This window comes from Telmatherina bonti (assembly GCF_933228915.1).
Source record: "Telmatherina bonti genome assembly, chromosome: 4".
Lineage (NCBI taxonomy): Eukaryota > Metazoa > Chordata > Actinopteri > Atheriniformes > Telmatherinidae > Telmatherina > Telmatherina bonti.
In genome coordinates, this window is record NC_136622.1 from 18,735,281 (window position 1) to 18,751,873 (window position 16,593).

Sequence of the window (16,593 nt, forward strand, 5' to 3'; positions counted from 1 at the left end):
CTAACAGGGTGATTTATTATATATTTGTAAGTTTATCTGAATATAAATTCAGATGTAAAAGAAAAAGTTAAAATATGAAATTATTTCTTACTCCCGATTAAGTTTTCAAATGAGTGATTTAAAAGAAGAGCAGTTTAATTTTCTTTTATTGGGACAAAATAGTAAAAAAAATGTGAACATAGATCTCAAAGTGCTGGTTTGTAAAACTGCAAGCGAAACCCAGAGGTTAGAACTCGATGATCACTAAGTATTTCATGTTTGAGAAAGTGTGTGTCTCCTGGTAGACCCAGATGGCAGGCGGGTGAGAGTGAAGGTGAGCAAAGCGGACATGCAGCAGTCAAGGAGTTCTGGTTACGAGGACCAGACATGAGGACGAACCAAGCTCAAACCTGCTGCCGCCACCATATTCAAGGTGTGGGTTACACTACAGAGTACAAAGGACTCACACACATACCCAAGGCTCCCTAAAGTGTAGTGTGCTCATGTGTGTGTGTTGTGTGTCAGTTTATATCCTAATTAAAATCCTACAGTAAATGTGCACACATGCACGTGCCCACAGTCACACACATCCCCCAGCTTCCCATTCAACGAAACAGATCCACTTAAAAGGGCTCGTATCAATTGTCAACGGCCATGTTTAGTTGTTTAGCCTCTCTTTTCTCCACTGATGAGGACCAGACTGTGGAAAATGCAGACACACATTAGCCACATGTTGCTTCTAATACTGACCTAATAAAATGCCACTCCTCCTGCCACGGGGAGTTCATCCAGCCTGCCACACAGGATTGGTACACAAAGACAGACGAAACAAAATATCATCAAGCAAAACAGGGGACGCCACGGTGGACAGAGAATTAGAGATGGAACAGGTACTTTCCAGTGAAGATGTAGCAGTTTTAAAGAAAGAGGGAAGCGTGTGGGCCTGCTGCTAATTTCCCACACAGACTGCAGTAATCTGAGGGGAAGATTAAGGTGAAGGAGTTATTCTTGACTATTTTATTAAGAGGTGCTTAAGGCGCTGGAAGAAGGGGCTTTAGTGCTCCTCCAGCAGCGTGCCATACAATACAAGACAAACATTTGCTGTTATTTCACCAAAGTACTCTCAGATGTGCTGGGTCGGGGCCTTGCATTTTGCTGCAGAGGAACTTGGCATCAAAGTCCCCTGGAGTTTTCTAAAAACAAGAAAAAAACAAAGATCTCCTTGCTCTGTTTTGCAGTGGGTCCAATCCTGATCTTGTGTCCTGATGAGAAATTGGGAGGTGTCAAAAGAAAGTATGACAAACCTCCCAGTTAGTTCCAATTAAAATGCAGACAGAGGAGGCTTTGACTCATATGAAAAGACACATTTACATTAAAAGAAATTAAAAAAAAAAAAAAAAACTAAATGCTGTTCCTCACAGTGTACATAACTTCTATCTTAATAAAATGTATGTGTATTGTACTAAACAGAAAGTAAAAACTAGGACTGTTCAAATATGATCCTGTACAGATCAACACTTTAGCAGAAAAACTCAAATCATGCTCGAGAAAAATGTTTTATATTTTATAGCAATCAAATATAAGGTGATGGCATCTTTACTTTGAATTACAAAAAAATCTTTAATGTTAAACAAAAACAGAAAAAAAGTACACAAAGTGTACAGCAGTACACAAAGAAGATAAAATGGAGTCCCGGTTAGCAACAGCCTCGCCCACCTGCCTCCTGTGTTTGCTTTGTCATTGCCTCACCATTTTAAACACTTACTCCTCTTCAGCACTGTTGAAAAGCAAGATGCCTCTGTCAGGGCATGTAAGTTTGCTTGCGGTCATCCAAGTGAACTTTTAAAGCACCCGGGAAAGTGAAGAGAAACAGATTTACAATGCTGATCTGTTGCTAAAACAAACCGAAATAAGGACAATAACAAAAAATAGCCGTAACCAATAAGCTCATCCTAGAATGCACACAGTTGTTTACAAAAAACATTATCCCAATAAAACTGCTTAATTGACATGTCTGGAAACCTCAGAAACTTTAAATGGAGAACAGTCAGTGTGGACAGACACCACAGAAGTGGCCATTTCAACCACTCATAAAACACAATTCAGAAATCGGAACTTCCTCTTTCCTTTTCTGTACTCAGAAAATAAATAAAAAGTAAAATAGGATGGGGCAAGATGTGAGGAGAAGAGAGGTGGAGAATGAAGAGGACATGGGACTTCTACCCTTTCACAAATAGATTAGGAATGACAAATTCTTTAATTATCTCAGGCTCTAAAGACAGTAAAGTCTGGCTGATAGAGATTTCAAATCATCATTTTGTGCTTCAAAATGGAAGGAAATCACTCATGGATCCACAAAAAGTCTGATTTTCATCTACTAACAGCACTTGTAACAACACTGACTTGACATTTTTAGTATCCAGAAACTAATGTTCTTCTTCAGCAGCTTTGACAAATTCATGCATATTTGTTACAAATATGCCAACTCTGGAGAAAATAAGTCCTAGGAAGACTGCTAAATTCCAGTAATGCTTGATGGAGGCCATGTGTGAAAACAACAGGTAATTTGTTCTTTTACTGCTTGAATGTTACTTAAAACTCTTTCACTGACAGTGATGAAGCCTCCAAAATTCTGCTGCATCATCCCAATGATGATATAAAAAAATAAAAAATCACCAATTTCTGCTGAGTGCTATAAATAAATGTCATGTCAAATACACTCTAGCAAGGAGGCACAATATTTCCAGTGGTCTTAATATACTCGCTTAGAAAATCTCCAGCTTTAGTGTTCACAGCCTCCAAATTCCCGGCTTGGTTCAGCGGACATAAGGAATATGGCTAAAAACTTCAACAAAAAAGAAGTAGAACTACCTCTTAATGCAAATAAGAGCATACATAGCTGGGATGGAAATTTGAAACAGACATAGCAGCACTGTTCATGATGTCACCCAAGTCCTTTAGGTATGCAAACTACCAAGAAAAGCAGCTGTTTTGGTGAAATAAATACATCAAAGACATTTATGATGGCTAAACCAGATTATTTGTGATCATGAAAATGACATATAATGTCCACTAGAAGTAATTGAAATGATTACAAAAGTCTCAGAAATACTCTAAAGTTATGTGGATGGGAGTCACGTTGCTTTGGAAGCATACTGAAAAAAAAAACGTAAGCCTGTATGAAACTTTCTATTAAATTCATAACATGACAACATTAGTATTATCTATGTTACCTGATCTAAGTCTAGCTAACTAATGTCAAACTCTGTTATACTAGTATAACTGGTCTGGGTGTGTACAACTCCCACACCAGATGAGATTTTATGTAGTCTGTAAGACAGAAAAGCACTGGCTTGCTGAAGAGAAGCTTGTGTGTTAAGCATGATTGTGCAATCAGCGAATGAAAAAATATATCATATCATATCATATCACATCACATCACATCACATCACATCACATCACATCACATCACATCACATCACATCATATCATATCATATAACATATCATATCATATAACATATCATATCATATAACATATCATATCATATCACATCACATCACATCACATCACATCACATCACATCACATCACATCACATCACATCATATCATATCATATCATATAACATATCATATCATATATATCATAGCAGCATATTGTTGAAAATCTAAGTGTAGTTGATTACTCCTTGAGATTTTCATGAACATATAGCTCAATTCTCTATTTTATGGACAGGAGAACCTGTGTCTTGCTGAAAATAAATCCTTTTCTACTGTGAAGAACATAGAATTAATAAAGGCCGAGTGCTTTGCCTTCGGGACACTGAGCATCACAGAGACGTAGGCTTGTAATAGAGCTATTTGTTTTCCTCAGAAAGCTGTCCAAATGCTCTCACCAGAATCACCAGACTGCACAAAGGCCATCTATGAATTGACTTAATCCATTGGGGCTGGTTATTGATTAGGCTTATGGCAAGTGGAACACAAATGTGCAGCTAAATGAGATATTGGTGTGTGCACGGCTGTGTGTGCTTTTGAACATTACAGATGCAATTAAATTAACTCAATTTGCATCGCATACTTGAACTGTTTATGAGCCAAATATTTCTGAATTAAACGTAATTTATAGTTGAATCTTTTTACCAAACATTATTCTGTGGCTGTCTGACAAAATGGAATTAAATAAAAAATAATGTTGAATATTATATAAAATTTGTTGTTTGTTTTTCTTTTTTTTAAAGTTTTTTTTTTCTTTCTTTTTTTAAAATTTTTTTTTTTACAACTCCTCATTTTATTTGGTAAAGTAGACACAAAGCAACTGTTGCATCACATTAGAGGATGAATGTAGAGAAGGATAGTCCCCCCCAAAAAAAAATGAGCCTGATACATGATACACTCCTGAAATAAATGACAAGTTCCATGTTCATAATCAGAGACGTTTTTGATGTCATAAGTAGTTTCTGTTTTACTAAAATATCCTGTCTCCCATTCATAGCAGCTCCATTCATAAACATTAAAAAAGTAAGTAGCTGCATGTTTGTCATGTTTGGGAGAATAAGGGAAAAAGCAAATAATAAAATAATACAAAAATGAGTCAAATCTTTTCATATGTGTGTCTCAGTATAGCCTCAGTTTTCACATTTTGGGGTAGCTGAATTCTTCCGAGAATCACAAGACCACAAGAGATTCTGTCTTGCCAAAATTCAAGCTATGTGGCTCTGGCAGAGTGTGGAAGACAAGTCAGCACTCTGCAGTGGCCACTGTGGGCAGGTTTGAGTTGTGAAAATACTCTGCAGTGACGATTTAAGTTTGTGTACATGGTTTCTTCATTGATCAAAGACCGAAACTAAAAGTTCTAATTAATATTAGCCGGTGATAAAGTGAAAAGACATTCGAGAAAATTCAAGCAGTTACTTGCCATGTTGCTATTAATGGTTCCATAGAGCAAAGCACTGATATGTCCGGAAAAACTGTTTGACTTATAGTCCCATTTAGGCACCTCTCAAAACCAGCTATTCTTATACTTACAGAACTGGGGTCACAACCAGTAACAAATGCATTTGTTTCCTGATATGTGATGTCAGTGTGATTTAAAATGTATATACCACAATTTGCAGACAAATGTTCGCAGACACTTGCAGACTACTGTAAAACAGAGCGGCCCATTTGGACCCAGAAACTGTTCATTTAGGCAAACATACACAATCTGGCTAAAATCTATGAAGGAGTACAGATATTTGAATATAGAACAACTTTCTAATGCTTCCTTTCATTTCTTCAAGTTCTTGTTCACATCTGCTGCGTTCCTCTTTGACATCTCCCTTTTCAACAGGATCAGTTTGTCAGGGTTGGAAAGCAATTTAAAACCTCTATTAATGAGAATAAGAGAGAGTGCAGGGAGAGAGGGAGAAGTTACAGGGAGTAAGAGAAAGAAAGATGGTGTAGTGGGTCAGAGAGAGGAAGAGGATGAAGAAGGAGGGAGGGGTAGGCTGGGGTGTCAACCATCAAAGCCACCCAGGAGAAAAGAAGGCCAGGTGCTGGTTGTGGGAATGTGCCGTCCATGGTTCCAGGGACCAGGGAGCTGTGGAGGGAGGTTGATGCAGGAGGAGGGGGTGGGTGGTAATTAGCCAAGCCTGGAGGAGAGAGAGGGCCCATGAGGGCCCGCGGGGATAGCCCCTTCGAGAGGATACCATTTGCACTTCTACAGGAGCCGCCAGCCCCAGGCCACAAAGAAGGGGAAAAGGGGAACTATGGCATCCTTTATCAAGCGGGACAAAGACGCCGCATCTTTTCAAAGGAGACCGGAGAGAGAGAGAAACTCCAGTGTTTCAGAGAAGGAGGGGAAGAAGAGAAAAGGGGAAGAAAGAATCCAAGAACTGGTCAGGAGAGAGACAGGAAAAGAGAGAGATGCTAGTGTGTGGGTTGCAAAGCGAGACAGGAGGTTACGGTCATACTGTGACCCAGTCAGTCCTCTGAGACATCAGAAATTCACTAATGTCCATGCACACACACACACACACACTAAGATAAGACATAGTGCTGAGTTACACAAGTATGTTCCCACTGCACTAAAACAAAACGAGACACCAGTTTGTGTTGAAGCATCCATGTCGTTTTCCACTCCAATTAACGAATAATTATGAGACATAAAAAGTCTCTTAGTTAAAAAATGTGTTGTCCCAAAGGAGATGGCTTGATTTGATTATAAATTGATCTAGTAGGAGACAAGAAGAAGTAGGGAATAATGAGCTAACAGGGCCACCCTCTACCTCTGACATTATCAGGGAATCTAAAGAGTTTTGGCCTCCTGTAGAGCGATGGAAAGTGAAGGTCACTGACATTACTTTTACCTATTACCTTTGGAGTACAGCTGCAAGCAGTGTGTGTGTGTGTGTGTTGGATTGAGGGGGTGGAGGGGTGAATGGCGGCCTTTGAGACTCTGAGGCTTTGTACTCCCAATTGGAGAGCAGTCTGACAGCCTTAGCTGAGTGGGGGCCAGAGGTCAGACAGGCCATGTGATAAGGCACTACAGACCTGCATATAGGGCCCCTGACTGAAGAGGACTGAAAAAATCTCAAGACCCCCCCCTTTCTCTGTGTCTCTTCTCTTCCTTTCTTTTCCCTTTCCTCTCTCTCCGTCTCTGGACACAAAATGCCATTTGTTGTCCGTCAGTCAGTAGCACAGGGCCCGGGTCGGGCTCGGCGCTGAAAGCTCCATTCACACACCCTCTCACCCAGGGATGTTTTTGCAATTCAATATTTTCACACGCAGGCAGCTTCATCGTTACTTTGGAACCGTACACTTGGCAGGATGAGGCTGGGGGCCTCTGGGACAGAGGGGCTGAGAGGTGGAGGAGAGGGGGTCAGCACAGAGGAATCCTAGTGTCGGGAGGGGACGGGCCTGTGCCGGCTAATGGGCCATCTTGAAATGTTTTAGCCAAGACCCCCTCCAACACCTACACTCACACAAACAAGTGTGTCACCATCAGTTACACACACATTCCACTCTACTCATCGCTTTTCAACCAATCTGACTCCAGGTTAACAAGGAGGGCTCTCATTTCCTTCATCAAAATCTTTTTGGTATTACAGTCACACTATTCTGGTAGGAGAAGGCTTCTTTTTTTTCCAACTCCACATCAGATAGCATCATTCCAGACAACATCTCACACATACGGCTTCCACTCTGCAATAACCAGAGGAGTACAAAATTCTATCGGTTATTTTAACAAGTTACTAAAAATATGACAAGACAAAAGTTGTAAAGCTCTGTGTTAAATGAATTATGTGTTTTTTAGTGGTCATTCAGTCCAGATTGTAACATAAACTGGTACATGCCAGTAAAGTAGAGGCATCCACGGACAAAAGTACAAACTTCATGAAAATGTGCCTCAGGTAAACCAAACCATATCAAGTGACTCGTTCCAATTCTACAAATGTACCTCAACATTTGTTTAGCATACAGAGTGGCTGAGGTAAATGGGAAATGCTGGGGAGGGGGTACAATGTGAGGGAATTCCTATTATATTTATCCTGTGCACCACACTCTACTTAATGAAATTAAATCACACCAATAGTGGCCTGTTGTCTCTTGAGAATTCTGTAATCAACATGCCACCAGTTTTCATTTTGTATGAAAATAAATGGCAGCCAGCTATATGGGCCTAATTGGGTTGCACCAGAGAAGAGCCAAGAGAGAGCTGAAACTTGCAGCAGTGATGTAGCGGAGCCAATTTTCATGGACAGTAGTGCTCAAGAGAGATGGTTGAACAAGCAGAGGCATTCATCTGGGGGCTGCTACCCTGCTTCCACTCTCTTCTCCTTGTTCTATCCATCATACTCACAAAGAAAGTTAGTCAAGTATTAAGCAAATAGAGAACTGGTGAGCCCTCTGCACTAGTGCCTGGCAGGGTCACTGGATAATGACAGCTCAATTACTGTGAATCTCCTTGTGTACCCTCCTCCCCAATACAATCCCCACACCCGTCCCACCCTGCATGGCAAATTTGTCAAACTCACCAAAACGATGGGTCTGACAGTGTAATCGCTAACCGTCCCAACCGACATGAAAGAGGTCTTTATCTGGACAAATCAAAGAACCTGATCCCAGAGAGAAAAGGGCGGTGGGGGGGGGGTTGTCCTGCTCAGCCCTTGCGAGACGTGGAGATGTCTCTAATCCGCTTTAATGAGACACTGCTTGCCCATCTTTGTGGTAATGACGACACACAGTGGGAAAGACAGTGAGGAGGTGGGAAGGAAGGAGGCGCGGGAGAAGTGGGGGGGGGGCAGAAGTGAAGATGGAGCCAAGGCTTTGAACTGGCGGCCTGATGAAAGGGGAAGCAGCGGTGGGAGTTTAGAGCCACGCTGCTTCTACACACCAATGCCTGTTTGGGAAGACAGGGGAAGAAGCCCAGGGGAGAGAGCAGTTTGTCTGCTTATCATATCTGAACAGGATGAGCCATCATCAGCAGTGTCGCGGTGGGATTACGAATGAACTGTGTGGGGCATGTGTGCATGGCTGTGTGTGTGTGTGTGAAAGAGAGAGAGAGTGGAGAAGTGAGCTACCACTTGGAGTGGCTGCAATAGAAATCTAGAGAATAAAACTTTATTTCCTGAGAATTTTATTTGATGTCCAGTAGTAATTCTTTCATGATTGAATGAGTTTCTTTGTTAACTTCGTTTACTTGGTGTAAACATGCACACTGAGTTGGGTTTGTGCAGTTATATATATTATTTTATATTCACTTGGTAACAAGGCCATTGATGCCCCACAGAAAGTGACTGCACTAACTAGAGGACACTGTAAATTTAGAAAGGATATCTAACGATATACATATAATTACATATAAAACATTCAATATCTTTCCAGTGTAGCACATTCATAAACAATGAATGAATCAGTTGTTTGAACAACAGAAATGACCAAACATATCTGTAAATAAGAACAAAAACAGAAAGAAAATTTGAATAAATTTAATTAAGTTCTACTTGTTTTCTCGCAAATTATAACGAGAACATGGAGTAAATTAAAAAGCGACAAGCAAGAGGACAAGAAGTTCAGCAATGGACAAACAGAAAAGCGCATTAAAGAGGTATGAATGAGAAAGAGGGAGAAATTGAGGGGGTTAATACCAAACAAATCAGGATTAGACCCCGATAAGACTAGTCACAATGTTGAGCAATCCCTGGGATATTACAATGTAAGGGGAGGGGGAGAGGGTCATGAGGGCTGCTAGAACACGCTAATTAGAGATTCGACACATTTGCTCCCTTGTTTTGCAAACAACACGCACTGCTTCACGGCGGGTGGTGCACAATCACACCAGACACACATAGAGATAAACGTTTAGTGTTAATTAGCATACTCAGAAATAAAGATGACACACATCCTGAGCGATGACTCCAGCAGTCGTGGGATATTATCAGCCCTGAGAGCCGGGGTGGGATCTTCCTGACACGACCCAGCAGTGGTTGAATGTAATTTTATAAGCAGCCACAGGTCAAGAATAAATGCATTAAGCTTTAGTGTAGCAGCGATTCATTCTTTTACGCCTCTTTTTTCCTAACACTTCTTGTGATTTGACGATTGCTAATCTTTTTTTTTTTTTTAAACAACCCCCCCCACCCCACCAATCTTAAGGCTAGAAAAACAGGGTATACAGAGAGATGTTAAACAGGGAGCTGCTAAAAAAAGAAAAAAAAAAAGAAAACATCAGTGATATATCTGAAAGTCCCTCAGCCATGTCAGAGTCTGCACCACCAAGTGATTGGGAGGTTGTTTTTTCTAACATGGCAGATGAGGTCACAGTGCAAGGCGGGAAAGAGCCATTTTCTCCAACTGGATAATGTGAGGTCAATGTATCAGTGGAATGAATGGGATTTGGAGCCATGTGCAAGAGCTTAATGCAGCGGTATTTGTATGTCAACTCAAAATTTGACAAAGCCAGCATGAGACTCGGCAGGGAACATGGGGCTGAAACGTGTGTGTCAGAGTGTCCAGGTGCCCACCCATGGCTCTGCCAGACTTGGCCAAGGTCAAAGCTCGAAACAGTGACAGGACCTCCGACAACTGTACAAAATGGTGCACACACCGATTTGCACGCGCTCACACACATTTAGCAAGCCAACGGTGCCAGCTCCTGCTGTTCAGATGACATTTACACTCAACCTTTCTGGTTTGTGATTGATTGGGGTTAAATCAGACCAATGCACAAAAAATCTGTCACTACTGAGGTGTGTGCATATGTGTATACATGCAAGGTCCATCTCCGTTACTTCGTGTGCGCATGCATGTGCCGATGTGTCACTGCAAAGCAGGGAGCAAGGAAAAGCCAGTCAAGTGTTTTCAAGGCTTTGGTGAGACTCAATCGACACTGACGGGTCAGTGTGACTTCATAATAGTACAAAACTGCTATTGGAGCCACTTCTGCTTACTTTGTGAATCAAAAGCAAACCATGGGCTTCATTTCTGTCTCTTGTATGCAGACTAAAAATGGTAACTGTCTTCAATAAAAATGCATTAGTACACAATTTACAGCCAAGAAACAATTTGCATGCAAATTAATGACAGTATTTTAACAGCTGCAGAGGCTGAGGATGTGGGACACATTTGTATGACATGGCCAGACGATTTTAAAAAAGCACAAATAGGCTCTAAGTAAAACAGTGATAATACCTTGAAGAGCTGAAAGAGTAAAATTTCAAAATTGCATAAAGTTTCTGAGAAAGTGTTTGTAATTTTAGACAAACTGGAACTAGAATTGTTCTGATATTTGTGTTTACGTAAAAGTTTATGTACTGAAATAGTTTTTAACCACATTAGGCTTCTCTTCTTTTCTTACTTTTACTAAGAACCTTTTACCAAAAAAGCAGTATTAGTTCAGTTACAGCTGAGGCTGTGTAAAGACATGGTAAAAGAAAAGAAGAAAAAACACTATCTTACTTTGCTCATGTACAACGGGGAAGAGGAGGAGTCAACAAAAGTTAAAGAACACATTAGAAAAATAAATCAATATTTTTTATTTTTTATTTAAAGCTTAATGGTTTCAGCAAATCAGGCAAAAAAAACTTGTTTCTGTCACTCTCTCCCTCTCTGTCTTTGTCTCTCACTTACTCATCCACTGCACAAGAGAAAAATGTATGCAATTTTTCTTTCTAGTTTTAAACCAGAGACTTTTCACCACACTGTCACCCATATTTCAATGTCACAATAAACAATTTGCTGGAAGGAAAACTGCTCAAGAATCTGCTCTCACATCTTAATGAAATACGAGGAAACCAAAGCATCTTTATGTGTATCGTGTTGTGAGAATCAAATTATCACCAGATGTTACTGTAACAGACAGTTTCTTGTACTGAACTAACCATGCAGCAAGCATGACTAAAGCCTTGCCCTAACCTCAACCAAAGTAACACTGTGAAAATGGAATGATTTACTAACAGGCAAAGATCTTCGGGATTGTATCAATGAAACTTCTTTAACTTGTTGCTTATTACTCTTAAAGATCATCCATTTCCCATTCAACACACCTGCAGCAAAACATACAGACTTTATAAAACACAGACAAAGATGATAATAAAAAAAAAAACAGAAAGTTTAACCAGCACACACCAGAATGACGAGTTGACATCTAACAAGCTTCAACTATTCAATGTTTATTCTATAAATGTGTCCATGCCAAGCTGGAATTGTGCTATTGGGTAAGCTACACATTTTTTTTACCCTTCAAAGATTGAAACAAGTGGTTCTAAAAGCAGCCCAGATACTCTGGCTAAAGGATCAACAGCAGGAAAAATAATGCAACACAAGCATTTGTTCATCAAAATCTTAGTCTCATAAATCCAGTTATCTCGTTGCAAAATGAAAAATTAATTAATTTTTCAAATAGCCACAGATAAACACGCCACTGCCAAGATGTTTTCAAATTAAGACTCCAAAGATCAACTAAGCTAAGTTTTAGTGATGTGAAGCTATGAAACAGGTGAAACCTGAATCAAAGTATAAAACAAATATCACCCTACTTTCCACCTATTTGTCTTTATTGTAAAAGGTCTGCAGCAAACAAAAAGCTCACAAGAACAATATGATTATTTTCAAATAAAATCAAAATATAAAATACGCTACATAAAAAAAGGATTTTATTTGTTAGCTTTCATCTATGAGTGACAAGTCAAATAACACGGAATAACTAGGATTTCTGGGATTTGACCAAACACTACATTTCCTCTCCATTTGATGATCCTATCATTTATAGGTCCAGGCTCTAATCTGTGAACGTGGAAGAGAACTATGTGACACACATCACAGCTGCATGGCAGCAATACATTGGAGACCCTGAACGTTTAGCCAGAGGTTTAAACATAGCCACCATTGTTGGTTTTAAAGTGTTATGGGTTGGGTTTTATTACTTCTGTCAAAACATCAAAAGCTCTTGAGCCAGGCCAAGTTCATGACCAGTAACACATATAATATTGCCCTTTTAACTCAAAGATCATTCGAATATCTGGAAATTTGGACAGAGTCACACAGACAGAGAGAAGGGGCGCGTGAAGGAAAGCTGTCGGAAATGGTGGGCATTTGTTCACTGTGTTGGAGGAGCAAAGCGAAGGTGGGGAGCATTTCGATGTGAAAAAAAATAAATAAATAAATAAAATAAGATAAAAATGACTGTGAAGAACATGGGGGGAGGCGGGGTGCTTTTCTTTTTAGCCCATCTCATTACAGATGGGTAAAGATAATCATTAATAGGCAGGGAGGCAGGGAAGGGGGGGGGTAACTGGAAACGTTACTATCTATGTTTTCTTTCTGTTTATTTGTATGTCAGGGTGGAGATCACTGTGTGACTGAACATGCGACAGCGAGAGTGTGTGTGTGTGTGTGTGTGTGTGTGTGTTCGTGGCCATTTGTGTACATGGCCAAAAAAAAAAAAAAAAAAAAAAAGAATCTGCACTCACTGAACAGGAAGCCTTAATTGGTTCATAAGCAATTTAAATCTACAAACAAGCCCTGAAGAATGCTACAATAAAACAGCCGCAAGGGTTTCCAATGTTCACACGCAGGCGCACTGTTGCCATAAAATACACACATGTACAGGTAGGACTTCAATACAAACATTGATGGGACAAAAGTGATTGCAATGTCACGTTGCTTCTTTATTCTCTGCAGGACTGCCTGAAGGGGATTTCAGGGAAGATAACTAAAGCCAAACCTTTTTACCAAACCCCCCAGTTTAATGAAATGTGACATTATTGCTTCAGTCTCTTCACTCGTTGGAAGGAAACGTTACAATTAAGACTTAAAGTCTCACACAACCTCTCAAAATCAACTTTAAACTTTTGTGGTAAATTCAGAAAGAGTGTGAATATTAAGAAAAAAGCAAAGCTATGTGGGGCTACAGGCTAAAAAAAAAAAAAAAAAAAAAAGGGAGGGGTGGAAAAAAAACAACACCTGTGTGGAAGAATCCGCATTATAAACACACAATCAGCCATTTCTGCTGATGCCAGAGCTTGTAAACAAGCAATGGCTGCATATTATGATCAATACAAGGCTGCGAAATCACACACAAATTAATGTTGTAGCAAACGTGGCTGTGCTATCTGCCGGGAGAAGAAATTACACACGAGGGTTAAAAATAAAATAATAAAGCATCTGGTCCACATTTGCCGCGGGCCTGCTGCAGCCAGCTACAGGACAGAGTTACCTTAGCGTCAGAAAAAAGAAAGAAAGGAAAAAAAAAAGGTGGAGAAATACACTCCCACGCTTCATATTCAAAAGCTGTGGGCTTGTGTGTTTTGAATGTTAAGAAGAACAAGATATTTTTCATGGCTGCTGTCTGCTCTGCTTTTCCTACCGCTGCAACACAACAGATCTGAGGCCTTCGTCTGCTGCGCAAGTACAGCACAAAGCCAGGTATTTGTGTTCATTAGCACCCGGATCAACAGACTATCAAGGCTGTTTAGAGATCAAGACCAAGTGCAATTACTGGCAAGGAGCTGAATCCTCGACGTGTTTAAGTATTTTCACAAAGAAGTCCAATTAGAGTTTTTGCTTTTCGTTCATTTTCTTTTTTTCCCCTCGATTTAAACTTTGCACAGGCAACTTGATCCCTTTTCAGTTCCGAGCAACGTGCAAAAGAAATTAGTTATTGAAAAAAGTGTGTGTGTGTGTGTGTGTGTGTGTGTGTGTGTGTGTGTGTGTGTGTATGTATGCGCAAGAGAGGAGGGGGTGGGGGGTTTGTTTTCTGTTTGAATGCACTCACGCTGAAATTTCCGCTGAAAATATAATGAATGTAGCTGCAGATTAATTGCAGATAAAACTATTTAAAAACGCCATTTAAAACATATATATATATATATATATATATATATATATATATATATATATATATATATATATATATATATATATATATATAATTTTAATATAATTAATTATGATTAATTTACTTTCAAATATTTGTTGTTGTTTTTAATGTATCTATTTTAAACTATAATAAATAAGGTCGAGGTTCGTATTGATTAACAAGGCCAGAGGCAAAGGTACAAAGTTTTTAAAGGCCTGCAAACAATCATACAACATAAAAAAATATCAAAATAAATATATTTAAAAATCACTTATTTTCTGTGCTAAAATATACAATTAAAAGACTTAAGTGTGTTATTTTGTCTTTACATTGTTAACTAAACACTTAATAGGATAATTGTTGCCAATAAAAGAAATTTGCACATCAAAGAAAACACAGACAGGCCTTCACAGACCATCGTGTTAAACATTCGTCTTTCCACGGATAGATAAGCAGACTGGTCCACATTACAGGCCGGAGAAAACAAAGTTCATTCATGCAGGAACAAAAAAAAAAAAAAATGGTGGTGGTGTAAATGAATCAATGCACCTAACAATAAAGAAATGTCAAACAATAAACATGCTCCATTCCCAGCAACAAAGTGCTCATGTTGGCAAAACTGAATACATGAATTTTCCGTGTGACGCGAGCAGCAGTCCACTAAGAAGCAGTAGTATACAGGCGATTTCAACACATTATTGATTGGCATTCCCTCGAGAAAGGAAACAGTGCGCTGCAAGTCCGGTGGCCCCTGGTACCAAACACATTTACCAGAGAGCGATACCTTCTGCGAAGTGTGCAGGATCGACAAAAAGACAAAAAAAAAAATTGCATTAAAACATCGCTTTCTTCCAAAATCACAAGTCGGCGTCTCCGTTTGCAGTTTGGAGAAAGAGTGCGGCCAGCTCGGCGTGAGCTGCAGCAGCAGCAGCTCTCAGCACAGCAGTGCCACAGCGCCCACTATTTCAGAAGTCGGGAATATTATTTCACAAGACTTGGAACGGCTCTATAAAAAAAAGTTACTATCCATTTCTACAACTTTCTTGGTAGCTTCGGAAAATGAATCTGCGGCTCCAGTGACCCCGCCGACAAGCGAAAAGAAGGGAAATACAAGCTCAGACTGAGATTTCAACGGCGATGTTTATCATTTTTTTTAAAAGGAGTGAGATCAACTTAAAACACCAGCGGCGTTTTTCATCACGCGTGAAACTTTCTGACACTGGAACCAGCAACGCCAGTACGGCAGCATGCAGGGAAACCAGACTGCGACACTCTGAGCGGGGTGAGATATTTAGCTGAAAACTTCTTTCTGGACAAAGAGTTGTCCCATCCTCGTTTATATATAAAAATAAAAGGCTACAGCAAATGACAAAGACACACTGGACATGGAGAGAAAGCCGGGAGTTTGGAGCCGGCAGCTGAAAGCGGTAAGAAGCGGGAAAAGAAGACCTACTTTTGGCCAGTTTTCTCGCCCTCGCTTTGGATCTCATCTTGTCGGCTTGTAGATTCCTCTCGTCGTCCTCCGTGAGCCCAGAAGCAGCAACAACACTATCTTCATCTCACCAGCATTGTCAGTTTGGACACCTTCGCACATGCGCACAGGCCATTCAATCTGACACCCTCGCCGGGGCCAAAAAACTTTCCAATGTATTCATCATCATCATCATCATCACTTTTTTTTTTTTTTGTCCTATCGTCTCCCTTTTAGATCACTTATCTCTTCCCCTCCTCCTCTTCTTCCTCCTCCTCCTGCTCTCTCTTCACCAACTCACCTCTCCTCCCTCCCCCCATGCTATCCCCGTAGACACCCCCCCCCCCCCCCCCCCACCCACCCCCCTCCACACACACACACACACACACGCATACACACTACCACCACCCGCCACATTCAGCTTCTGCCAGCACCGTGTTGGGGTTTTTTAGCCAGTTAACAGCGACTGGATGGTTTTTCTGCAACACAGCGGTGGACAGACCGAGCCAGTCGCCGAGGTCAAGGTCGTATTTAATATTTATACTACTGGGGAAAAAAAAACAAAACAAAAAAAACCAAGATTTATATTTATTAATTCTCTCATGAGAGTTGTCATTCTCACTGAAGATTGCAAGTATTTAGGATTTTTTCTATATATTTCTGTAACTGATTTTTGGTTGTTTTTTCCTCATTTTACAGATTTAAAGGCACAAAGTGAAACAGTTGGCAGCTTAAGTCTCACCGTGACGTGCTCGAGTTGCAGAGGTTATTTTTAACTCTACTAATGTTCATGCGGGCAAA

The 16,593-nt window shown here is 40.2% G+C and overlaps 1 protein-coding gene across 1 annotated transcript in view; it reads right to left on the reverse strand.

Annotated features, from left to right (window-relative positions):
• Nucleotides 1–15,874, reverse strand: part of prdm16 (PR domain containing 16) — a 177,190-nt gene extending 161,316 nt beyond the window's left edge. The window contains exon 1 of the mRNA XM_079239817.1: nt 15,775–15,874. Within this exon, the coding sequence (XP_079095943.1) occupies nt 15,775–15,811 (37 nt within the window). The 5' untranslated portion in view covers nt 15,812–15,874. The remainder of the gene's footprint in view (nt 1–15,774) is intronic.
• Between the last annotated feature and the right edge of the window lie 719 nt (nt 15,875–16,593).